Source organism: Acanthopagrus latus, chromosome 9 (genome assembly GCF_904848185.1).
Source record: "Acanthopagrus latus isolate v.2019 chromosome 9, fAcaLat1.1, whole genome shotgun sequence".
Lineage (NCBI taxonomy): Eukaryota > Metazoa > Chordata > Actinopteri > Spariformes > Sparidae > Acanthopagrus > Acanthopagrus latus.
The window spans coordinates 29,134,779-29,160,504 of record NC_051047.1 but is presented as its reverse complement, the minus strand read 5'-3'; the positions used below and the strand labels follow the sequence as shown (position 1 = coordinate 29,160,504).

The 25,726-nt window shown below is 41.4% G+C and overlaps 1 protein-coding gene and 2 long non-coding RNA genes across 7 annotated transcripts in view; 2 read left to right on the top strand and 1 right to left on the bottom strand.

Annotated features, from left to right (window-relative positions):
* Positions 1-25,726, bottom strand: part of LOC119026353 (UPF0538 protein C2orf76 homolog) — a 34,955-nt gene that overhangs the window by 7,633 nt on the left and 1,596 nt on the right. Inside the window, exons 2-28 of one of the 5 annotated variants that reach the window (XM_037110654.1) lie at positions 25,659-25,696; positions 24,828-24,909; positions 24,339-24,521; positions 22,354-23,569; positions 20,625-21,072; positions 19,070-19,192; positions 18,330-18,563; positions 15,178-15,274; positions 14,454-14,587; positions 14,156-14,311; positions 12,553-13,653; positions 12,206-12,264; positions 11,746-11,875; positions 11,521-11,640; positions 10,889-11,224; positions 10,357-10,563; positions 10,077-10,241; positions 9,714-9,836; positions 8,665-8,868; positions 8,174-8,338; positions 7,811-7,960; positions 2,524-2,664; positions 1,894-2,082; positions 1,602-1,785; positions 871-983; positions 481-657; positions 132-301 (exon numbers count right to left, since the gene is read on the bottom strand). In XM_037110654.1, coding sequence (XP_036966549.1) covers positions 132-301; positions 481-657; positions 871-983; positions 1,602-1,785; positions 1,894-2,082; positions 2,524-2,664; positions 7,811-7,960; positions 8,174-8,338; positions 8,665-8,868; positions 9,714-9,836; positions 10,077-10,241; positions 10,357-10,563; positions 10,889-11,224; positions 11,521-11,640; positions 11,746-11,875; positions 12,206-12,264; positions 12,553-13,653; positions 14,156-14,311; positions 14,454-14,587; positions 15,178-15,274; positions 18,330-18,563; positions 19,070-19,192; positions 20,625-20,780 — 4,634 coding nt within the window. In that variant the 5' untranslated portion in view covers positions 20,781-21,072; positions 22,354-23,569; positions 24,339-24,521; positions 24,828-24,909; positions 25,659-25,696. Of the gene's footprint in view, positions 1-131; positions 302-480; positions 658-870; positions 984-1,601; positions 1,786-1,893; positions 2,083-2,523; positions 2,665-7,605; positions 7,707-7,810; positions 7,961-8,173; positions 8,339-8,664; positions 8,869-9,713; positions 9,837-10,076; positions 10,242-10,356; positions 10,564-10,888; positions 11,225-11,520; positions 11,641-11,745; positions 11,876-12,205; positions 12,265-12,552; positions 13,654-14,155; positions 14,312-14,453; positions 14,588-15,177; positions 15,275-18,329; positions 18,564-19,069; positions 19,193-20,624; positions 21,073-22,353; positions 23,570-24,338; positions 24,583-24,827; positions 24,910-25,658; positions 25,697-25,726 lie in introns of those variants that run through there. The other 4 variants (XM_037110655.1, XR_005077122.1, XR_005077123.1 and 1 more) reach the window with 4 other exon arrangements.
* Positions 15,282-18,470, top strand: LOC119026362. Its single transcript, XR_005077126.1, has 3 exons — positions 15,282-16,628; positions 17,374-17,807; positions 18,336-18,470. It is a non-coding gene; the product is annotated as an uncharacterized LOC119026362 (long non-coding RNA).
* LOC119026361 lies at positions 19,564-21,613 on the top strand. Its single transcript, XR_005077125.1, has 3 exons — positions 19,564-20,404; positions 20,631-20,805; positions 20,942-21,613. It is a non-coding gene; the product is annotated as an uncharacterized LOC119026361 (long non-coding RNA).

The window sequence follows — 25,726 nt, the reverse complement described above, 5'->3', positions numbered from 1 at the left end:
GGTCAACATTTGTGACATTCTTTAAATTTTGGGCGTTTTCAGAAGTTTAGATAAGATAATGGGCTAAAATCAATGGGTTCATCCTCTGGGGAGCAGGAACATCAGCGCCAATGTTCATTGTACCAGTGTACCTGCTCTCTGAGATGACAGTCCGTCTGTCCATCTGTCTGTCTGACTCCAGACTGCGACTCTTCTGTAATGGAGGCTTCCTATTGGCTGCAGTCTGCCTCTTCACAGGAACTTCCTTCCCATCATGCTCGGTGGTCAGTTCGGGGGTGTGGCCTGTCTCCTTCAGCTCGTACTGCAGGCAGATGAGATGAGATAACATCTCTGATATCTAACATTTTTATTGCAGCTTTACAATATCACTAGTTGGATGCGAATGTGACATATACCTATTGATATGATTACAATTTAGTTCATTTCTTCTATTTTCCTCTTTTTTAAACAAAAAAGTGCTTGTGTGATTATTTGTTTTACCATGTCAGCCGCCTCCTGCGTGCTGCGGTTATCTGTTAGCTCCTTCTTCCTCATCTTTCTGTTTTCCTTCTTCTCCTTGTCTTCATCTTTCTCTTCTGTCACATCCTCTTCCCTTCGCTCCGTCTCTCCCTCTTTCTTTTTCTCTCCTTCATTCTGCTGCTTTTTGAGACTCTCCCGCTGAAAACACCACAGTGATACAAGTGTGGGTCAACAAAATGAGATCACTGGAGTTTTCTTGTTAAAAAAATGAATTTATGTTTACATTCACTGTTACCAACTAAAATGGATTGTGTGTATCCTTGATGAACTTCAAACATGTGTTGGAGTCCTGCTTGCTGTGTTAAAGTTGTACGAGTATGTGTTTGTTTATGTGTGTTTGTGTTGCGATACCTTCAGTTTGGCCTCCAGCTCCATCAGTCCGTCACTCAGCTCTCTGATGGACGCCACCATCTCTGAGTGTTTACTGACCGTCTTCTCAATGTACCGCTGCCCCTCCTCCACCCCTACAACACACACAGACACACACATGGGTACATACCATGGGAGTTTTGTCATTGACTCTATCATATTTTGTCGCGCAATGTGATTTAGTGACAAACAATCTGTCAGAGGGATTTACGTATACTGATCGGGATGATAACATGTATCTAAACCGGCCAGCTGGAGGATGGGTCTGATTACCAATGAGATCACTGAAACTTTTCAATGAGGCATGAATCAAAATGTTGTACGACTCTTTAATATCGGTGAAGCAATATTCAAATATTTGAAAGAAAAGTCAAACCAAACCATGAATGATTTCCACCCTGTAGCCATCACACTGGTAGTCAGTCGATAGCAATATTTTAGACATTTGTTGGTTTCTTTTCCTTCTGTCGCACAGCTGTGTGCTGGGAAGAACAGCATTCAATTTTTTTTTGTTTAGAGTAGGAACAATAAATGAAATCTTGAATCAGAAGGTAATGGATAACTGGTTAAAATGTTAGACCAGGCTATGACAAAGTGATATTAATATTGATGACTGAGAGGATACATCAGACAAAAAAAGTTAGGAACCACTCGACTAAATTACACGGCTTTCTGTGATAAATGTGTTTTGAGATCAGTCTGTTGTTACTCACCGTGCAGTCTGACAGCGAGCTCAGCGATCTGACTGATCCTCTCCTCCTGCTGAGGAACCGTCGGCCAGACGAACTTCTCAAACTGCCGATACAGAACAGAGATGGCTTCTGTGCTGCGACACTCTGAGGAAAACTTCCCGACTCGAGCGATCGTCGCACTCGCCTCCTCACACCAGAACTGATACTGTTCATACAAAACAACATGTAAAAGGTAAAACAAATGATACATACTAACAAAAAAAAAAACACAAAATAATAATACAACTAAAAGAAAGTAATCAGTTTTCGTCACCTCCTCCATAGCTTGCTGCAGTCTGCGGGTCATATCAAGCGTTTTTTGGTGCTCGCTGACACTTCGCTCAAAATCTCCCATCTGTCTCTGCAGCTCGTTGATGGCGTCCTCTGCCTCCCGGGCCACACCCCCGTCTTTGACCTCTGACCCCAGTCGGGCTGTCACATCCTGCAGACGTTTCCTGAGTGCCTGGATCAGACAGAACATGACTTACCTCCTTCTGTCCTCTCAACTACTTAATTTGAGTTGTTAATATTCCATTTAAAATATTAAAGTGACACGACAGTCATATAAGAGTGATACTGTCATTGGTGCACAAAGAGACATGAGCTGAAACTTGTGAACCCTGTTTCTTCTTCTACTTTGGACAAATCATTCACATCCAGCTGCCACACACCTTTACAGATCTCTAATCTGATCTCTAATTGGAAGTGAGATGAATGACAAATGAAAAATATCTTGCTCCTGATTCGTAAAGAGTAGAGATTCTTAGTCGAGGTGTGGGAGGTGCAGCTTGTCTGTGGATTGCACCGCAAACACAAGGCTACCTGGAGTTATTTTGACCAGTGAGTTGTTTTTGAAGAGATAATCAGTTGCACCTAAGCGGCTCAGATCAGGACCTGGACTTACCTGCAGCTTCTCCTCATAGAGCTCCACCTGCTGCAGCTGGTTCCTGACAGCCTTCATGTTCCTGGTTCTGTCGTTTCTCTTCAGGTAGTTAAACTTCAGGTTACTGAAGCGCTTCTTCAGCTCCTTGAAGGAGTCACGAAGCTGAAATATGAATCATCAGAAAATCAGTCACCAGCCCAACAGCTGACTTTACAAAGAGATGGTGGTGTTCACACATCATGAATCATGAAGGACTTCCACTGGTTGATCATGTGGGTGCAACTAGCAAATAATTCAATGTTAATGAGTCAGATTATTTTTGAATAAAATAAGACTGATTCACTATTGAAATGTCAAAATATTGGCGAAGGCAATTTCAGTTTTCTTTATAGAGAAATTCCATCATAGGATATCTTAACTTGGATCATGAATGTTGACAGAAATTTTAGCATCGCAATCAATCAGACAATTGGTGAGATATTTCGGACATTGCCAAGCAGGGCTACTAGCAGGGCTAGAAATAGTTTCCTACATTATTTTGTATTGTCTACATCATTTATTTATCCTCAATCAAAGGTTGTCTTGTTGCGTGTAGTGAAACTTGGCGAGGTTGCGACAGCCTGCAGATGGAGCTTTGATAAGTTTATTTTTAGAGCAGAAGGGTTTAAATCCAGAGGGACATGTCTGCCTCTAACAGGAGGTACAGCAGTGTCAGATGGCTCATCTGTTAGCTGAGGACAGCTGAGAGAGAGAGTTAAGTGGAGAGAAACAACACTGTCAATTAAATGAACGGCTGAGGGAGTAAAATCAGAGGTTGAGGAGGATGAACTGTTTCCAGTACCACAAAATTAGTCACGTAGAACCAGGAAATACTCATTTACTACATTTAAGAGCCATAAAGAGAGAATACTATGAAGTTTTATAAAGTTACATAAAGTGAAATGGTATATCCTTTCATTTAAGACCTCAGAAGAACTAGAAGTACAACAAAAGAAAACTACAAGTAATGTAAATCATGCCAGAGTACCGAGACAAATCACAGAAGTCCATCAAGTATATTGAACTACCCCCGAAGACTAAGAGACCCTGTAAGACTGCACGAGTTCACCATACTTTACCATACATGACCATAAAGTATCATCAAGTATCGAAAAACAAGTATTTGACAGAGTACAAGGTACCTCAGAATACCATGAGGTACAACACACAACCCCAAATTACAGCGTACAAAAGAAGGTTGTTAGTTAAATTTTCTGATGATACCCCAGGTGAACCAGCATCAGCAGCCCTGAAAAAACAAAACCTAAGCAGGTTGAACACAGTACTAAGAAGTACAACAAATGAAGTATGAGCTACCCCTGAGGGTCATTCGGACAAACAGATTGTCATTGTGTCCATTTAGAGCTATTTTACAGCTTTATGAATTATTCCATCATATTGTTCTGAACGGTCCACAAAGGAATACCTCACACAGCCCAGGTGACCAAGTGTTTTCCATACAGAAATACCAAAAGCCATCATGAAAAAGGGACCCAAAGAGACCGCGAAGCCCCATGGGGTATGGCATCATATCCAAGAGATAATGAGAATGTACCATGAAGTACCCCAACATGCCGTGAACTGCCAGGAAGATTACCATGAAGTAGTTCCCTGTAGTACCTCAAACAACTATAGGATGAAGGACCACAGAATACACTCTTCAACCACACTGAACACTTTGCACAGAAACTTAATTCAAATATCTTTCAGAGTTCAGCTGGAGGACTCTGGGATCGAGTACTGTGTCTTTAGGGATTCTTAATGAGAACCATAAATACTCTGAATGCCTGTTGTGAGAATAAACAAACCACAAGTGAACAAGAATAGAACCACTCCTCAGCAACAGCTCATCATCATCCAGCAACAAACTGATATTATTCCCTTCAGGTGACTCAGCAGTGTGAACACAAACAAGTCCAGAGAGTCTAAGTCATTCTGCATCTCAAGTCTTCTTTTTACCCTTGAGCTCACCCCTCATCCCTCTGATCGAGTTTTCATCATTGGCTTAGTGGTGGTGTCCAATTACAGAACTACAGAACAGTGACAGTTAAGCCTTCCAAATGGAAATTATTCACCACTGATCTTGTCGCTGAGGGTTTCCCTTAATCCCATAATACCTTGAGGAAAGTTTAATGTAAAGATACTGTCGTGCTGCTGGTGCACACTGATATCAAACCAGGTCTTAAAGGCCATCAGGGCGCAAGGAGATAAAATGAGATGAAAATGGCGACATGACTCCAATCTCAAACTCCTGACCTGAAACCTGAGTGTTTTCCTGAATGGCTCTTAGCAGGATTCTCACTGGCAATCTGTGTGCAACATCAATGCAAATTATAAAAACAAGCTTTCACATCAAAACTGTATAATCTTAAACTTCAATCTGAACATCATTGAGTGAAGTGGACCTCATGGAAGTCCAGTAAAATCTGCATAAAGCCTAGAGATGCTCCTCTGACACGGTGGAAAAGTTTGATAGACACTTGACAGACCTTCATGGTTACTAGTTGATTTATTTTTTTTTAAAAATGTAATTGCATCAGTTGCAATCACATTAGTGTCGTCCAGCAGTTGTGTTTGCTCCGTTTTGTTGATGCACTGCCTCTGTTGTTGCATCCAGTGTCTCAGATACCAGGTTGGTGGGAAGGTTTAGGAGGACATTAAAAGGACCATAACAATAACAGTAAGAACATTACAATGTTAAACAAAGTTTAAAGTCCTTCTTTCGTGTCGATTTATGATGGCACATCAATATATTTCTTGGTTTGGTAGCGCCACCAACTGTGGACCAGTTGAGTGGTATGAAATTTTGGCAGGAATGTGTAGCTTGTCACCAGCATACTTCATGATACTCCTGGAAGAGTTTAAGTTTGGCCCTGTGGATGAACTGGTGAACACAAGATACAAAAAAAAGGTGACCTACTAATCTAAACTAGTGGTCAAACAACTCACTAAACACTTCGCCCGTCAGTTCAGCTTTAAAGATCGTGGGAGATCTTCAAACTTCAAGATAACCTTGTCTACAATCTGAAACCTTTAAAAACAAAACAGTCTTTTATATCCAGAATGAAAATAATGGGATAATGTTCTATTTATAGTAACCATTTAATAATGTTTGTTTGTATGCAGGAATGAGTCTCTGATGTCCACCCAGCTGCTCCTGCAGGTGTCAGTGTGCTGGTGACACACTGCACCAGGTGCATGATGGGAAATACCCGTTGGCTGACTCGGCCTGTATTTCTGATCTGTCCAGCTGACTCCAGCTCTCCCTCTCACCCTCTCTTTCCCTCCCTCCCTCTCTCTGCCATTCCTCTAACAGCTGCTGCTCTGCTGTCCAATGACACTGCAGATTGAACCTCACACCAGTCAGACCAGTTAAATGTCAAACTGGTGAACATTTTACATTTTATAATCTCTCTTAATAACAATTTCAAAAAGGGACCAACTTGTTTTGTTTTATCATTTTACAGATTTGTGGTTGTAGAGTTAGTGAATACTCACAGGGCTGGTTGGTAAAGCTAATTGCTAACTGCTACATTGCTAGCCAGTTGTCTTTAAGTCCCCCTCCACTTGAGTGACATTCAGAATAAAATTCAGTTCTCTGTGCTAACAAACTTCGCTAACAGGACACATAACACAGCAAGTAAGCTACGATAGCTTCCCAGGTAGCAAAAATGGTTTGGCCCAAAAATAGCCCAAATCTGGCAGAAGAAATAGATCGGCCCAACTACGGTTGCCAGACTCTCTTCAAAACATGCCACAAGAGCTGGCATCACGCACCAGAATCGGCCTCAGTACACTGATCCAGATCTGGCTGCCAAACCCGAACGTGACATAAACAGTTTGCACAATTTTATTTAGCCGCCATGAAAATTCCAGTAAAGATTTCATTGCAGTTAATTAAATTTTCTGCCAAATGTCACCATTCTACATTCTGGTGTGACCTGCTCACAAAGAAATCAATTTACATCTTCTGAGGAATTTACATGAGAGATGAAAAACATTTTTTAATGTTGTTCTCATAGAGATAAGTTGGAGGCTTTCCCATTCACATCAATTCAGTTTTCTTGGAGCAGCATCTAGTGGACATTATATGTACTGCAGCCGAACACACTGACTCGCTGCTGATACAAAACACAAACATGGCAGGACTTTTTCTGTGTTCTGTGTCTGCCTTTTTTAATTTTCTCTCTGACACTGAGAAAATATCACTGTAAGAATCAGCAGAACACAGGGAGAACATTATTGCTGCAGTGAGCTGAGAGACTTTATGGACTCCCAATAAAAACTAAATGTGTCCTGTTGACCTCAGTTATATTTAGAGTCTGATAAAACTGAGCGAGTGGCAGCCTCAGATCACAGTCATCCAAGTAAAGGAAGCAATAAATTTACATTAAAAAAACTACTGATAAATTAAGTTAGTTAATTTAAAAATTAAAACTATTTTATAAAATCTGCTGTGTAGGTTTGATTTAGTTCCTAAACGTTAAAGATGTCATATTAATATATATATATATATATATATATATATATATATATATATATATATATATATATATATATATGTTACATATAAATATATTTACAAACTGAGGTTAAAATTCAGTTTCTCCCTCAAGAAAATGTCTGATATATTTTTTATTTCTATTTTTTTAACTGAAATTATGAAAAAAAATATTTACAAATTGCAGACCTTTCAGAAAGAACAATGTTTAATTAATCAGTAGTAGAATAGAGATACATTTATGATGTGAGTGTGTAATAAATGGCATTAGAGACACACAGAGTGAAAACCTGCAGCCAGTTCAGTGATTCTGTATATTTGTGGTTACAGACAGACAGACAGAAGCAGCAGCCCCCTCTGTTGGTCATACTGAAGAACAACAGCATCTCAAACCAGTCAGAGCTCTGTGTCAGTAGTTACCTGCCCAGATACTAAATGCAGGTAAGCTGCTAGAGTCTATGTCAATACCCATACTGCAGAAAATGTTGCACTGTATTTATAATTCTCACATTTTCATGAAATCACATCCCATATTATGAATAATTTACAGCTGCCATTTTGTCTGCAAACATCATTCAGTTTATTGGTAATAATAATCAGTTGTGTAAGTTTTAAGAAGTTTTCATGGTTAGTGGCGGAGTCTGCCATTCCTGCCCTGGATCACCTTTACATGTCAGAGGGATAGACAGGAAGTGATGCAGCAGGTACCTATATATAGACAACTGTACTACAACAGCATCTCTAAACTGATGACTGTAGCGACCTCACCTGGTTGATATCATCATTGAGTCGACAGGCGAGCAGCTCTCTGCGGAGTTTCTCTTCATGTCGAGCTGCTTTATTCAGCCACGAGACACAGAGAGAGTCCAGAGAGAGAAGACGAGCCTCCAGCTGCTCCACTCTGAAACACGTCCAACCCTGAGAGTGGAGGACAAAGTGTTCACAGCCATTAGTAAAGTACTAACACAAGTTAAAGTACTCCATTTCAAATAAATGTACAGAAGTAATCTGAATTAAGGGAACTGACAGTCTGATTTCATGTCAGGTTTTACAAGATGAACATATTCTTTTAAGAAGTATAAATAAGATAGTAATGTTCACTAGTGTGTGTGTGTGTGTGTGCTCTCATACACTGTGGTTGATGGCGGTGCAGATGTCTGTCTTCAGTGTAGAAGCTGTTTCAAACAGACTCTGGATCTGCTGTTGTTGCTCTCTTTTTCCACTCAGCTCTGCGTCAGTGGATCCACATAAACCAGTTAGAGGGCTTGTGAGGTCCGATTGAAGCAGCATCTCCAGCTGAGCACAAGGAAAACAACATTAAAAGTAATAATGACTCACTTTCAGTCAGGTGGCTTCCAGAACAGGTGAGTTCAGGAAGAGTAGCAGATTTACATTTATATCAGCCTTGCCGGGCATCGCACCATGAGTGCATAGCTTAAAGCCCGGCAAGATGATCATGTGATTTCACAACTCTAGCTGCCTCTTAAGGTAAAGGAAAAAGAAAATTATTCAAGGTGCAGATCTGAGAGTAGTATGCAAGACTTGATGGGAACTTAAAGTTGTTGTTATTAATCTTGGTGGAATAGCTTTAAATAGAAGAATCTCCTCTCTGCTCCACAGACCTGTTGGGATGTGCGGTGGAAGCTGCTGGTCTGGTCCAGGATCGACTTGCTCTGATGGATCTTGTTCTTCACGCTCTTCTGGAGCTTCAGGAGCTCTGACAGATCCTCCTCCTTCACTGCTTTTTCCTTAAACTCCAGCTTGCCCTGGAATCCTCTAAGAGTCTCCCAGCTCTTCTGCATGTACTCAACCTCAGCGTCTAGTTGCTGGAGAAAAGAGGAGAGTGTGTCTGGTTATGTCCTTCAGTCAACGCATCAAAGAGTGAGCAAGATACCAACAGAGGATCAATTAGATGGGACCATGGGACTTCTCTGACAAATATGTAAGGATTCAACACTAAAAGTCCCAACATTCAAACTACTCAAAGGCCCCTCCAGTCCCATCAGTCTCTGCAGTCCAATAATCATTCCCTGTTTTCTAAACAGTCAAACCTAACGAGTGGTCCAAATTTACAGTCCTAAAGTCCTGGTGGTTCCTGCAGTTGCCCTGATGTAGCAGTCGTAACTGTCACAGGTTCCATGGTACCTATTTTTTCAAAAGTCCCAATGGTTCTTGCAATAACCACACTACAACAATTACAGAGACACTAGGAGTCCCGATTGTAGAGGTTGGACCAGTGACACTCCTCGGACAGATATGGTTTAACTACCAGTAATTCCTGTAGTCCAAAGGAACCAATGGTCCTAATGGTCACAACTGTCAGAAAGTACCAGAAGTTCATACTGGTGTAGGTCCAACAAGTCCTGACAGTCTCTGCAATCCAAAGGTCAGTCACTGTTGTCCAGTGACTACATTCCAACAATTACAGCCATCTTTGAAGTCCCAATGCTAGAAGTTCTGGACCATTGAGACTCCTCAGACATTGCTGATTACACTACTGGTGGTCCTTCTAGTCCAAAAGTACCAATGGTCCAGAGAGTCCCAACAGCCTCAACAATCCTTCTGTATCAACAGATTTCAACAGTTTCAGAGCTCCAAAGTTCCTCATCAGTCCTGTCAAAGAGTTTTGACAGTGCTTTTTGTCCCTGCAGATCAAAATCACAAGACTCACAATAAAATGTGGTCCGGCTTGGTTGAAATGCTCCAGCAGCTTGGAGGTCTGCAGGTCTGAACCCAGATCCATCTCAGTGCAGGAGTCCATCAGCTGAGAGACACAGTTCAAGTCCTTCAGGGTCTGAAAACATACAGCATACCAGAGGTGAAAAGAAGCTACATACATTTATATAATTACTGTACTTTGTTATATTTTCTAGGTACTTGTATTTTGTTTAGGTATTCCTATTTTACTATTCTACTCAAATTAATTTCAAAGTAACACAAACTCCACTAAGATTATTTGTCAGCTATAGTTACCAGTTACTTTGCAGTACAAGATGACAACCAGTGACTGACATCTACACAGTGTATCAAGCACCTTCAGCAGCCTCTCCTGGTATTTCCTGCAGTACTCCTGCTGCTGGATCTGGACTTGCCGTTGACTCTGCAGCTCATTCACTTCCTGTTTAGTTCTGCTGAGTCGCTCCACCATCTGCTGCACCACAGACACCACAGACTGCAGGTGTAACGCTGCTCCCGACACCTGACAACACACACACAAATAAATATAACACAGCATATCACCATTTCTTAAATATCGACAGAGCAAAAAGAATTCTGGGTGATTCTGAAGTCCCAGTTCCTGACAGTCTTGTTACCATGGGAACAGTATTGATGTAGTTGTTTCCCAGTTGTTGAACAGTGAGGAAGCCCTGCAGTGTTTCCTGCCAACAGGCATCAAGCTGTTTCTTCTTCTCTGGTGAGCTACTACTGTCAGCTTCCTTCCCTTCACGCTTCTCCTCCTCTTCATCTTCCTCTGGTCTCCTCATGTAGATCTTCCTCAGTCCTTCCATCTCCTCCTCCACCTGCAGAACATGGGCACTGACAGCTAATGGAGGAATCACCTTCACCTTTATCATAGACTTCAAACTGAAAACAATGTCCTGCTTTTATTCCAGCCGTTTGGTGCAGAACTACAGAATGACTTGCACGATTTTCCTGAGACTTGTGGGTAGAAAACAATGAAGACACTGGCTTGATATTATTACAAACTAAAACATGGTGTAGATGAAAACGGTTATACTGTATTTTATTTTAGATAACATAGCAGCTGCTTGACTGCACTGAAATGGAATTTGCCACCACATTTGTAGTTTTCCTCTCTAACAAGACACCAGCAGAGACTCTGACCTGCTCTGCTCTCCTGAGGAAAGTGACGTAGGGTTGCAGCAGCTGCAGGTTTGAGTCGATCTTGCTGTTCAGACTCTGCAGCTCCTTCAAGACAAGATCAACTTGACCAGCAAGTTCAGGACTCAGTGAACCAGTTCGCTCAGCTGCAGGCGGACTGGGTTGAGCAGCAGCGGTTCTGGTCGGTCTGCCCATGCTGCCTCTCTTCAGCTGCTCTGTCAGAGCCTTCAGGGGGGGAAGCTGTCTGCTGGGTTCACTGGTCCTGATGGTCCAATCAGTGTGTAGACCTCTGATCTGATCCAGGATCTGCTTCATGTTCTCTGCATCACAACCTACAGACTGGAGTCAAAGATGTGCAAATTTGATTCCCCCTATTGTACTCAGAGGAAATACATTCATCTAAGACACACAATACTGTGAAAGTTGAATTCTGGACAGGAAAAATAAAAGAGCACTGATAAGCTTTTGTATTTTACCTTTATCTCAGTTTGTTGTTGAAACAAATGAAAACAGCAGAGAGCAGAAAAATGTCTTAGCTGTCTAAAAACTGGACTCAAGTTGGTTGAACTGTTGAGGGTTTAGGTAGATAATAACCTTTAGTCCTAATAAATACGTGTATGTGTGGCGGTGTGTACCTCAGCCTGTGTTTGCAGCTGCAGGTGTATCTTCAGGACGTCTTCCGCCTCAGAGAGCTGCCGTCCTGCTTCAGAGCAGTTCGACAACACACTGCTGCCCTGCTGCACCCAGCTCCAGACCTGGAGAGTAGGTTTTAAATTGACGTGAAGTACCAGCTTCTTGACTAACACCTGCTTAAACACTAAAAATACGCTAATTCAAAAAAAACAGAGAGAAAATGTCACCTTGTCCATGAGGTGTTCACACGATGACAGCAGCTGTTGCCTCTGGTTAGTCAGGAGGGCTTGGCGGGCCTGGTCCTCTCCACTTTGAGTCTCATTTCCCAGCATGCACTCCTGCCCTGCCACCTGCCTGCTTCCAAATAAGGGGAAATCATGCAGATTTCATGTCCTGTGTTTACAGATGTACATTTCTTTTATGACTGAGTGGATTCAAGAATTTTACGTTTCTGTTGTTTTTTTCCTTTTCTGATAAAGAAAGTCAGACGTCATCATCAACACATCACAACATGAAAATATGTGCACATATCAAAACCTTTTTTCCTTCCTCTGCCTTTGCAAAGCAATGACTGTCTTATAATAAGTCGTATAATTCTGCTTTAAGACAGGTCAGGGCTTTGTGGGTAAAACTGATAGAGCAACCAGACTTTTTAACATTTTTGCAGTATTTTACAGTTTTTCCGACCTGGTGGTGTTGGCAGCAGCAGCTCTGTGCTGTTTGGTTTCTTCATGTTTGTCTTCAGCCTTAAAAAAAACCAAACAGTTTGATTAACTTTACTTAGAGACAGAAAGCTGCACGTGTCTTCAGGTATCTCAAAATCTATTGACCAGATTTCCATGAAACGCACTGATCTCTGAACTCTTCACATGTTTATGTCCTTTTCCAGCATCACCACCGCTGAGACAAACTTTTACTCCTGGTGAGGTGCATCAGAGCACACACAACATGGCTGCACGCTTCACACTGGTCTAAATTTGGACATCTCAGACCATTAAAACAGTATCTGACTGTGTGCTGGTAGAAAGAATTACCTCTGATTCAGGACCAACATCTCTGTCTGACTCTGGTCCAGATTCAGGCTTTAGGTATGATGTGGATCCTAGGGGAACATTTATGGTCTTCTCAGGTTTAGAATCTAACTCGAGGTCTGATCTGGATCCAGTCTTTAGATTCAATTTGAAGCCAGACTGCAGATCTGGTCTAGATTCAGTCTGCAAATCTTTTGTCTCATCTAATCTGGATCCTGACTCAAAGTTTTTGGTCTCCTCTGATGTGGATTCAGGGGTAACATCACCGGTGAGCTCTGATCCAGTTTGTGACTTCACAGCTAATCCAGATCCTGGCTGCACATCTGATCCCGAGCCAGACTTCTGTTCTGATGTGGATCCTGGGGGAACATTTATGATCTTCTCAGGTTTAGTATCTAACTTGATATCTGATCTGGACCTGGTCTTCAGATTGAACTTGAATCCAGACTGCAGGTTTTGGATCTCCTCTAGTCTATATACAGGTTTAAACTGTAACCTGAATCCAGGGTGCAGGTCTGGTCTAGATTCAGGCGGCAGATCTTTACTCTCCTCAACTGCAATTTTCAGATCTGATATTGATTTAGGCTCTGACTCTAACACAGATCCTGAAGAGTTTTCAGTCTCCTCTGTTCTGGATTCAGAGACCATGTCAGGGGTTAGCTCTGTTCTTGATCCAGGTGTTTGTTCTAATCTGAATCCAAGAACATGATCTCTGGTCTCGTCTGACGGAGAGACTATTTTGAGGTCTGATCTGGATCCTGCCTTCACGTTGAATTCAAATCCAGAATGCTTTAGATCTAATGTGGATCCTGACTCAAAGTCTTTGGTCTCTCCTGATGTGGATTCAGATTCAGTCTTCACATCTAAACTGGATGGTGGCTGCACTCCTGATCTGGATCCAGGCTGAAGATCTCTGGTCACTTCAGGATTTAAACCTAATTTGAGGTCTGATCCTGATCCAGCCCTCAGGTTGAATTTGAATCCAGACAGCAGGTTTCTGGTATCTTTGGATTTGTAATCTGACTTCAGATCTGTGCTCTCTGTTAATGTGGATCCAGACGGCAGGGTTTGGTCCGGGTTCTCCTCATCTGTGAGAGTCCAGTCCTGAAGTGAAGACAGACGTGTTGTTATTAATTGTCTTTCAGAACTTTGTTTTGGGAAACAGCTTGTTCGATTCAGGAAGTTCATGAGATCATCATTTTATCTTCATTTTGACCTAAAGATGCTTTTGTCTCCTTCAGCTCAGCTGCCGGATTTCAGAGTTATCAGCTGACCAAAACTTTGAGCTGACAGAATATTTTTAAATACAGACATCGGAGAGTCGAGAATGTAACTGCAGGCAGGATTTATATTTATAACCTGAAGATGGATGCTGACAGAATAGACAGATGACTTTCACTGCTGCTGTGCTCTAATATCTATAATACTCTAATATACGGTTTAATACACATTGTTTAACTTTAAGACATCTTGACAGACCTCCAGATTTAAGCCTGTGGTGATAACCTGTATTCAGCACCTGATTTATGAAGGCAGCAGCTCATTACTCAGACTAAACATATCCTGTTAATTCTCATCCAGCTACTTTGCTATAATTGTCCCTTACTTCAGAACCGGCCTGTCTGGACTCCTGCTCTTTCTTCCTGTTCTCTGCCTGCTGGAGCTGCAGCCGGACAGCCTGGTCCGCTCTCCTCCTCCGGTCCTGCAGCGTCTCCACCAGCTCCTCCAGCCTCAACGCTATCCCCCTGCTGCACCGGGAACTCTGGGAAGAGGACGCAGCATCAGCATCAGCATCAGCATCAGCATCAGAATCAGTCCATACATTCAACAAAGTCAAAAGCAGGCTAAGGAAGTATACATATCAATTTTCAATGCTTTCCTAGCAATAATGACCCTGAGTTCACCTCCTCCTCTTCTGCCTCCTCGTCCTGCAGTACTCCTCCTCTCCTCTGGAGGGCCTCAGTCCTCTGCAGCTGTCTGAGTTTCTGTAGAAGAACGCTGCTGCTGGTTAAAACCTGCAGAGACTTCTCCAGAAGATCTGGAATCAAAGCATAAAGACACAACGATGGTCACAGAGAGATTGTTTCATTATATTTGCGTGTCTGTTTACTCTGTTTGAACACGCTGCAGATAGAGACGAGGCTGCAGCTCCAGAGCGTTGAAAAGAGCAAAAGTCAAAATGTATTTTAAAAAGATCAATGTCATTTTTTTCAAAATTCCTAAAATGTTATTATCGAATGAAAATATTTGTATATTATATGATGTTGCAGAAATCTGACAGCAGCATGAATTATATTTATATAACCACAACAACAACATCTACGTCTGCTCAAACACTGTCTTAGTATAAAACTCTTTCCAGGGTGATGACCTGACAAAATGACAAAGCTACATTCAACCTCAACCTCAAGAGAAACTTTGAATGTAAATTTATGACATTGAGAGGTTATTCTAGGACTGGAATGTATCCCAGCATGCCTTAGGTCCAGGACAGTATGCCAGAGTTGACAAACAGGGATTATGTATTGCACATACATAATATAGAAGAAACTAAAATGGAATGAGTGATAATATAGTTTACAGCTGTGTGTAACACCATCAGTTTCTCCTGAAATGAACACTGGTTACCTCTCCTCATGGAGTCGTACGTGAGCTGCACTTCAGTCAGTCTGTCGTCGTCTGCTTTGAGTTTCAGATCCTCAACTTTATCAATACCGACAGAAAACTGAAAATGGAAACAGATAAACAGATGTTGGTCGACGCCCATCTGAGGCTGATGTGAATGTCACCTCTGCAGGTATTTAATCATAAACTAAAGTAGAATTCCCACATCTCAGCGGTTTGCCTCCACACACCTGTCAGGTTGATGTTCCTGAGCTGTGGTGCTATGATGACACAGTGGAGCTGACCTTTGACCTTTAGATATAAAATGTCTTCAGCTCATCCTGTTTGACAAATATGTGATTTTTTTTTTTGTCATACTTATTATATGAATAGTTAGGTTATGGCCAAAAATGTGTTTTGTGAGGTCACAGGGACCTGAGCTTTGACTTCTAATCAGTTTTAGTGGAATTGTGCCAAATTTGAAGAAATTCTTGAGATATTGGGACAGGCAGGCAACCTGGAAACATAATGCCTCCGGATGGAATCAAAAGTCAGAGGATCACCAAAGTTTTCACAGTTCGTCCTGATGGGAACATTTCAGGATAATCATTTCAATAGTCAGTGAGACAATCCACTCAAAACCACAAACTGAACCTCATGGTGGCGCTGGAGTTCAAGTGAAGAGGACCACCAAAGTCAGCAGGATTCATCCTCTGGGGAACATGAATGTCTCCGCCTAATTTAACGACGATCCATCCATTAGCAGTTGAGTTATTTTAGCCTGGACCAAAGTGATAGATCAGCCTCACACTTGACATTGCCATACATCGTGCTGGAGCTATTTATTGACGAAGTGACTCTAAGCAGCATCTTCAGTCCTGAGCTCATGGTGGAGGGGGTTCAGGTTTCAGCTCCAAACGCTACAGTCAACTAAACTCAGCTGAGTCCTGAGTCGAGTGGTGATTAAGCCAAAACTGTAAATATCCCACATGTTTGATTAACACTTCCACTATCATTTTAAAAGTGTTAATCTCACTCAGTGTTACTGTGGTTGACGTTTATTAGCTGCCTTCAACTCATAAAAAAATATCTGAAAGCACGAATGACTAAAATAGCACCATAAAGCTGACTGTTGGACTGATTTAGATAAAGGCATGCCAATAACATGCCGGCCAATGAGCACGGCTTACTGCGGCACGCCAGCGATTCAGAAAATACACCGCACCGCCTGAGGAATGTGAGACTGAGAGCTGGAACAAATGTCCTTCATGGAGCCACGAGACGAGGATAAATCCCATCTACAGTCCTGGTTTATAAAACACAGAGGACATCACACTTCATCTCCGAGAACTTTACTGCCTGAAGGGAGGAGGTCAGAGGTCACCGCCGTCTGACCAGAGATGAACACGCAGAGTGAGGGTCAGATTACAGGGAGCTGTGGTCCCAATGTGAACAGTCTCAGGGTCTAACAACAGGTAAGACATTTCTGAATTAGTGCTTTAAAACCTACAGACTTCTGTTTTATAATTTGTTGACTTGAGTTACTGATATTATCTAAAGGTTCTCACAGATCCTTCCGTCAAGGTAACCGCGTGTTTCATTTGGTCACATGTTGCTATGAGTTCTAGGAGAGAGTCAGAGAGAGGAAGGAAGTTGGAGAATGAGACTCAGCCAGGTAGATTTTCATTGCCAGTCGCGGTCGACGACTGTCCGTCGGGCGTTATCACAGTTGCGTCTGTGGCCGTGTGGTTTGTCTCACACTGGACGGGAACTTGCTGAAGGCATTCGGCCGATTCAGTATGAAGAACTGTTGACAGTTTGTGGGTGAAATAAATCACTCTGATTGGCTCCTCAGTGCAGAAACCACAAATGGCAAAAGAAAAGGAACGCCCCCCCGAGCCTTCCTGTCAGATCCATGACTTCATCCATTCTTTTTGGTGTCAAACGTGCTGCTTTATCATTACAACAGTTTGTAAATCCGGTGAACTAGAGGAGATTTTCTTTTCATCTGAAGATGTGCTGAGATAAGATAAACTATACTGATATAAGTATTCGCTCACCTGCCTTGACTCGAATATTAACTTCAGTGACATTCCATTCTTAATCCACAGGGTTTAATATGACGTTGGTCCTTTTGCAGCTATAACAGCTTCAACTCTTCTGTGAAATCTTTCCACAAGGTTTAGGAGTGTTTATGGGAATTTTTGATTATTCTTCCAGAAGCATATTTGTGAGGTCACACACTGATGTTGGACGGGAAGGCCTGGCTCTTCATCCCAAAGGTGTTCTATGCAGAACCAAACCCCGACTCGTCCATCACTGCATCCAACACTTTGCATTGCACTTGCAGATGTCTGGCTATGTTGGATGCAGCTGCTCGGCCATGGAAACACATTCCATGAAGCTCTCTACACTCTGAGCTAATCTGAAGGCCACATGAAGTTCGGAGGTCTGAAGTGATTGATTCTACAGAAAGTTGGTGACATCTGAGCACTTTGTGTCTCAGCATCTGCTGACCCGCTCCGTCATTTTACGCCACTTCATGGCTGAGTCGCTGTCGTTCCCAGTCGCTTCCACTTTGTTATAATATCACTGACAGCTGACTGCAGAATATTTGGGAGTGAGGAAACTTTTCACCTGGACTTGTTACACAGGTAGCTTCCTATCACAGCACCACACTGGAACTCACTGAGCTCCTGAGAGCGACACATTCTTTCACACGTTTGTAGAAACAGTCTGCATGCCCAGGTGCTGCTTTTATACACCTGTGGCCATGGCAGTGATTGGAACACCTGATTTCAATTATTGAAATCAGGATTGGTGAGTGAATACTTTTGGCAATATTGTGTATATTAAGTTGTTTGAGACACATTTTCCTCAAAAACTGATTTGGAAAGTCTGGTTCAGACAAATTCCCCCCTTAACTTTGCAGAAATAGGCAAACTCTCCTGTTTACTTTGGTATATTTAAGGCACATTTAAAGGGTTTATCCTCTGGAGAACAAGAACTGGAGCCAGGAAATGTGATGGCCAGCAGTTTTTGCTCAACAACAGCTTTAAAGAATCGCCTGCATTATTGTGGAGAAAATTCTATGAATGCTACCGATTAACTAACTTTATATTTCAGTGGCTCAAAGTGTGAATGAACTTGTGTGTTAACGTTGCTGATGTTCATACCTCCAGTGTTCGGCAGTAAAAGTCTGAAGCCAGCGTCAGGACTTCCTGTCGTCTCTCCAGCAGGCGGAGGAGCAACAACCATCCCTCGTTCAGAGATGCCCCCATGGCCTTGTACACTCCCTCCTCCTCCTGTTTCTTGCTCCTCTGCTGCTCCACCATCCCTTCATCCCTCCTCCTCCTCTGCTTGGTCTGTCGGCTCTTCTCCACCACAGCCAGCACCTCCCTCTCGTGTTTCTGGGATAACGACAGGTTTAAAAAAAGACAGTTCATGCTGGGTTTACAGCACCAATCCCCTCCACAAAAGTGAACATGAATTAGAGGAAACCAGATTCTTTTAAAGGCCCTTAAACGTTAGCAAGAACCAAGACTTCAGTGTTTTAAAGCTAACCTTTGAGCCTGACCTTCTGTCACACGATTCCTGTGCTGCTTTACTACTGAATCTTAAGACAGTTATAGTTTTTTCTTTTTAAAGTTAAGTTGATAAATGACAGGAAAGCACCTAATTTCACCAGAACGATCGATGAGAGAAATGCTGAGCGAACTACTGCATTGAGTTACAGGATCTAGTGGAACAGAAGCTGGACAGGAAGCAGCGAGACGTCAGGACTTCGGTTCTGTTTGTGTTCCTGCGCTGCATCCGGCGTCAGATGACCTGAAGCCACGTGCGTCTCTGTGTTTCTGTCTGTGTTTCTGTCTGTGTTTCTGTCTGTGTTTCTGTCTGTGTTTCTGTCTGTGTTTACCTTGAGTTTGTCCATCAGCTGCTGTTGTTCCTGGATCAGCGTCTGGTTTTCTTCCTGGTTCGATCCAATCTCACAGAGGCCTGGATGGACCTGGACCAGCTGGAGGTGGACCAGAGACCCACTCTGCACACAGACACACACACACACACATACAAACATAAAGACACACACACACACACACTTTGTGAAAATGTTGTCACTTAAGATTGTTTTTAATTTTGTTTTTGCTTTTTTCTCCACACAGTGACCTGCTGACCGCTCCAGGTGAAAAGGAGCTGTGTGTGTGTGTGTGTGTGTGGGTGTGAGTGTGTGTGTGTGTGTGAGTGTGTGTGTGAGTGTGTGTGTGAGAGGGTGTGTGTGTGTGCACACGTGTGTGTTGCAGCATTCCTCAGGATGATACAGTATCTTTGGCATGTCGACTGAAAAGAGCACAACATGACGCGTGCCCACACACACACACACACACACACACACACACTCTCCCACACACACACACACACACACTCCCACACTTTTAAAACAATAACCAGAGCATTGAGAAATGAAATACCATATACACACATATTAACACATTTTTAAATACACACTCACCTTCAAAACACTGAGAGGAATCAGCTGCTAGCCTCTCACACACACACACACACACACACACACACACACACACACACACACACACACACACACACACACACACACACACACACACACACACTGCTCTCTTCCCTTTACAGCAGCAGCATCAGTAAATAGTTTGTCTATAACAGGAAACAGCACATGGACAGAAAAGTGACCGATCGTCTCTCCTGAAGCAGCTTCAAAACATTCACTGATTCAAAGCTAACAGTCTAAAAGAAATACGACTAAATGAACTAACTTTAAAGAAGCTATTCTCATATCAGACCGACAGTTGGTCGGCTAATTCTGTTGCTGAAAGGTTGAAAAGGGCGAGTCTCAAATTAGAAGCTCATTTAGTCTGATAGTCAGAGCAGCCTGAGACATACTCGACATAAAGTTATTCGAGTTAAAGTAAGTTACTTGAGTAGAAGTTAAAGAAGTCTTCAAAATAAAAAAGAGGAGAGAGGAGAACACCGGCACACTTCTGTCTTATTTGTTGTCTTCATCAGGTAAAGAAGTGAACACATGATCACGATGACCTGCCACATTTACACAATATTCACAGTCTGTATCTCTACAGTATGATCACAAAGTATAACATCATCAGATTATAAGTGAAGTTTCTCGTCATGTTCTTCAGTTGTCATCTCTTATTTCATCTTGTGTCCACGTGTTACAGCGTCTCAGAGTTCAACAGATCCATCATCAGATCATGAATCAGTAAGCAAGTTTACTTTGACTGAGCGATCGCACTAGTGTTTTATTTAGATGTGGCCTTTTCACTGAGTAGGAAACTGTAGAAGTCAGAAAGGTGTATTTAACGGTCTGGTTACTGTGACCTTATTCTCCCACCTCATATGTTTCCTTTAGCTGATCTGCAGGCTGCTGTCGCTTGTTATCAGAGCTCAACAAGCTGAATGCTTTGTGTCTCTTTACATACCTTCAGAACAGAGACGACAATCTGAGATTGGCCGGCCTGGATGGCGATAGTGCTGAGAGTGGTGAAGGACGGCTTCATGTTCCCTCCTCCTCCTCCTCCTCCTGCCTTCCTTCGTCCTCCACATGTCACAGACTCTTCAGTCTCTCCGATCGTCATGAGGAAACACTGAATCCAGGAAACTGTGAGAAACTTTCTCCTCTCCTTCCTTCACGTCAAGTTCGTCTCATCAACAACTGTCACACAGTTCTCTGCCTCCAGTTTTTAAGGATATTCTTCTTTTTTTAATTCCCCCTTTCCTTGGTTTGCATTGTCGGCAGCTTCACATGCAAAAGTTCCCAAATCAGCTCCTGAAATGAGAACTGCACCCGAGTGTTGTGCTGGGAAGAGTCGTGTCTCCAGGTTGAACTGACCTGTGCTGGTTGTTTCCTTTTCCTGACGGTCAAATCTCCTACAGAACAACACAAAACATGAATGAGAGAAAAGTCTCCAGAGAAACAGTTAAAGCCACTGCAGTTCAGCCTCCCTGCACCCAAACTAATCAAGGGCAGGATCAACAATGTTGATCGTCTACATTCATAATGATTTAAACTCTTGTGTTGTACACGAGTGAAAAGAAGACTTTCTGATCCTGACATCCAATTTTACTTTAAGTTTTTTTGTTGTTCATGTGAAAAAAAGTCACAACAGAATAATTTTTAAATTAAATAGTCAGATTTTAACAGCAGGCCACCAGATTAAAGACATGAAATACACAGGTACTTCTTCTGAACAGCAGATCATTTGTATTAAGTCTAAAAGTCAAGAAATCATTTAGGAATGTTTCACAGAGTCGTCACCAGTAATGAAAGCTAATCTCTTTGGTTGGTGTTTATTCTTTAATAAATGTACAGAAGTTAATTCATCAATAAATGATTTATGAGATTTTCATAAATCAAACCTGACAACCCAAACATGACTAGTTGTTACCATTAATATTTGTTTTGGTTTTCAATCAGTCACCTTCACTGAGCTGCGTTAACAACAACAAGGAGACGTGCTGACAGCGTGACGACAGTCACACAGCAGCTTCATAACAAGCCAAGTAAAAGAGGAATGTTGCATCAAACAACATTCAGATACAGAAAACCAGAAAACCCCTGCTGCCAGACAGAATAACTTACTAGATTAAATATGATAACTGGAAATAAAACAAAAAGATCATTTGTGAAAAATGGCTACAATTAAAAATGTGAATGTAACAAAATCAGTTATTTAAAACATTTATGACTGTTAACTGAGAGATTTAAGATCAGACGTCTGAAACAGCTGAAAGGTTTCAATGATTTTACTTTAATTTGGTTTATAGTAAAAAGTTCACAATTGACAGATTTTAATAGAATTTAATAAAATGCAAACAATGAAACAAAATGTTTCCAAATAAGGTGAGAGGCAAAGATAATTTATTACAATTTAACAAAATGTAAATGATAATCTGTCAGGAAATGCGTGACTGATAAAAACTTTTATCCAGTCAGTAGTTCACCTGGTTTAATGTTTAAAATTCAACTTGAAGGTGAAAAAGAATTTCTTTCCTGACTGATAGAATCTGAAGGATGAGCTCTGAGTCATGGAGCACAGTTCAATTCACTTTTATCCCTTTTTAAAGTTTGTCAAGATCTTCAGACATTCAGTAACAAAGGAAATGTAGAAAGAAAGACACGAAAAGGTTAGAAACAGTTGAAGACAGTACCTGAGAGTCGTCTCTGGAGATCACGCTGCTGCCACTGAGACCAGAAACACTCTGAGAGGAAACACAGCTGAGGGAGGGAGGGAGGTGGTAAAAATAGATGTGGGTCCAGTTGGATTATCACGCTGCTGAATGACAGAGAGACATCTGCCTTCCATAAACAAACACTCGCTGTCTGTGACACACAGTGTAATTATATCTGCACGACAACCAACATCAAACACGATGAAGACACAAATCACAGAAGAAGAACTCGTTTAACCAGTGACGAGTTCTTCTTCTGCAGGTTCTGTTTACTAACTGTGTGTTTTAGCTATTAAAGGAACAACGTGTGAGAATCTGATGAAAACATCCAGAAGTTAACAGCAATCATCAACACAAACACACAGCAACTTTCTAAATTAGCGGTTCATGTAGTGATACAGTGCCCCCTGTTTGTTTGGAGTGTGAAGTTGACACAATTCTGACATATTGCACCTTTTATAAAAAGACTTTATAAAACTAGAATGTCACTCAGTAGATTGTATACCTCCGCCAAGACTAACAGTCCTCTTTTATCTAATCAAGCCGAATTCACCCAGAACAGCTCGACTATAATTCAAGCTCATCAGATCCGTCGCAGTCGACCATGAGGAAGAACAGAACAACACAGACGGAATCCAAATCTCTGAAGATGCCTCAGTGTTGATGGTTTGGACAGTTTTTACATTCTGATCAATATTATGTTCCTTAAAAGTGACTGAACCGATGATACAAATGTAAAGTTTTAGAGGATATAATAAAATATGAAGATATAACTTTTGTTTTTTTTTTTGTTTTTTGCATTTCAACGTTTTTCTCGTCACACTCACAGTTCAGCGCAGTAAATATAACTTTGTAAAAACCTTTAAAAACACGATCACAGACAGATTTCAAAGTTTATTTATTCAGCATGTTTTTAAAACAACTTTGTAAATGAACATCCGCGGTCACAACCAGCAGCAGAGTAAATAAAGAATGGAAATAAAAAAGGCAGAGCGGTGAGTAATAATAAGCTTAAAAACAATCCTCTGTATAAACATGGTGGCACGCGCTCTTGTGCCATGCTTGACCTTTGACCTGTCCTTTAAGAAGCTCCTCTGCTGTAAAGTAAAACACTGAGGTCACCAGGCAGTTTTAGGATTCGCTTTGTAGAGACCGTAGTCTTCTTTCTTGAAGAACGCCACCTCCGTCTCATTCGCTGAAATGACAAACACAAAACTGTTACATCATTTAACACTTTACTTTTCATTTACTTTGAATTATGTTTCACAGGTCAAGATGTTTTGTTTCAGTGGTTAGCAGATACGGAGCAACAGCAAGACTATACAGCACAAATCATTAACAACTGTGAAACAATGTGTTGTAAATTTGTGAGGAATAAAAAAAGATGAATTAATGAATTAAAACAACATAATAACAGACAAATAAAACAGAGGTAACAGTGTCTGTAAAGGAAACTTTCATGTCCTGACCAATTTCTCACTGTTCTTCTTTAAACTCACATTATTTCAACAATTTTCTCAAATTTACTATCCTCACTTTATTTGCCACCCAATTAAATAAATAAATAACATCCCAGTTTCTTCAGTGGACTCAGGTGGTTAATTCCAGATGATCCTCATTAAGTGTTTGTCATACTGGCTCTAATCAGAATTACTGCACTGTGGTTGTTTGCCTCTGTCAGGCTGGAGTTCCTGAGCTGGTGCTGAATAACAACAGAACGTGTTTTGCTTTCTATTTCCACGTCACAGTGACGTTTAACCGCTGAGCTTTAAAAAATCAAATGTCATAACTTCATAATTTTCTCCTATTAAACATTATTTATATGTCAAATTTGATTGTAATTATCTGATGAATTACTGAGTTGATATATATCATCATATATGCATCATGTCTGTTCAGATCTAACACAGAGTGGGATTTTTAATGCAAACTGCTGGAATCTGGCACAAAAGCTTTCAGAGTACCATGAGCTGTGTGTTGTGTCCCCTGCTGCTCCATCTGCTTCCTGTTTTGATGGGCAGGTCAAACAGCAGGACTACCTTCCTGTTGCCACGCCAACATGCACCTGCAGTATCTTTGCCTCCACCCGTCCCTCCTCATCCTCCTCATCCTCTCTGGAGGCGCCTCACAGTTTGAAGTCTTCTGGTCTGATCCAACAGTGCTGGAGTAAATCCTCCCTTCATGTTCTGATGCTCACTTATGTTGGAACTGTTTCAGATTTAAAGTATAGAGTCTGTGGTGCCGATGAACTCAGTAACATTTAGAGGCGATTCTCATATTTGTCCACCTCATTAAACATCATAATATCCTTTATTACCAAGGTTTCATTTAAGGATCAAGCACACAGTTCTAATATCTACACTGACTGTTGATTGTAAACCTAAGTGAGCGGTGTGCACTGTATATATAGATGTGTATACATCACAGTTAATAAGCAGCAGAGACAGACTTACTAACACCAGCAGCTCTGAGGGTCTGACCATTCTGCAGAATGAGCTTCTCATCGTCGTCTAGACTCATCACCAACTCGTTCGTCTGCAAGAAAAAATAAAATTCAACTTAAATAACAACTTCTGATTTCAAAGACTCACAGAATTCACAGATGACATAAATGTTTCCGCCAACTATGATGGAAAAAGCTGTGACAGAATATAGATATAACGTGCACTGCTGGATTTCTAACATCATCACACCTGACTGTGTTGTGGACTTCATCAATGTGTGAGATGTTCTGCAGCATCTTCAGTACAGTCACAGAGTGAGCCTGAGATCAGACTGTGGCTGATGACGCCACTCAGGAAGTACTTTACTTTACTCCAGTAATTCCATTTCCTGCTACTTTACACCCCACTACATTAACTGTATTTGATGACTTAATTTACTAGTTACCTACCAGATCACATAAATCCATTTTTTTTTTTAAAACAAACAAATGAAAACACATTCTGATGTCAGAAAAATACTGAATATTGAATCTGATAATCATCCAGGTGAGTAACAGGTTGACCCAGAGTACAGAGTTTATATACACACACACACATGTAAAAATATATGAATTATTTACCTTTACTTTTCATACTTATGTTCACTTTAATATCAGATATTTAAAGATTTTTGCTCAGGTACTTCTTGTATGGGTGTCTTTCACTTTTATCAGTAATATGATAACACCATATCTTTACTTTGACTCATTTATGAGCAAAATGATAACTTGGATAATTTTATCAACACTGTCTGGAGGTCGTTTGTCCCTCAGACAGGGTGACTCTTCCTGGGACAGGTACCTTCGCTCCGTGTGCCTGGTGGATGATCTTCATGGTGTCTGAAAATACAGGAGACAGGAGTCAGATGA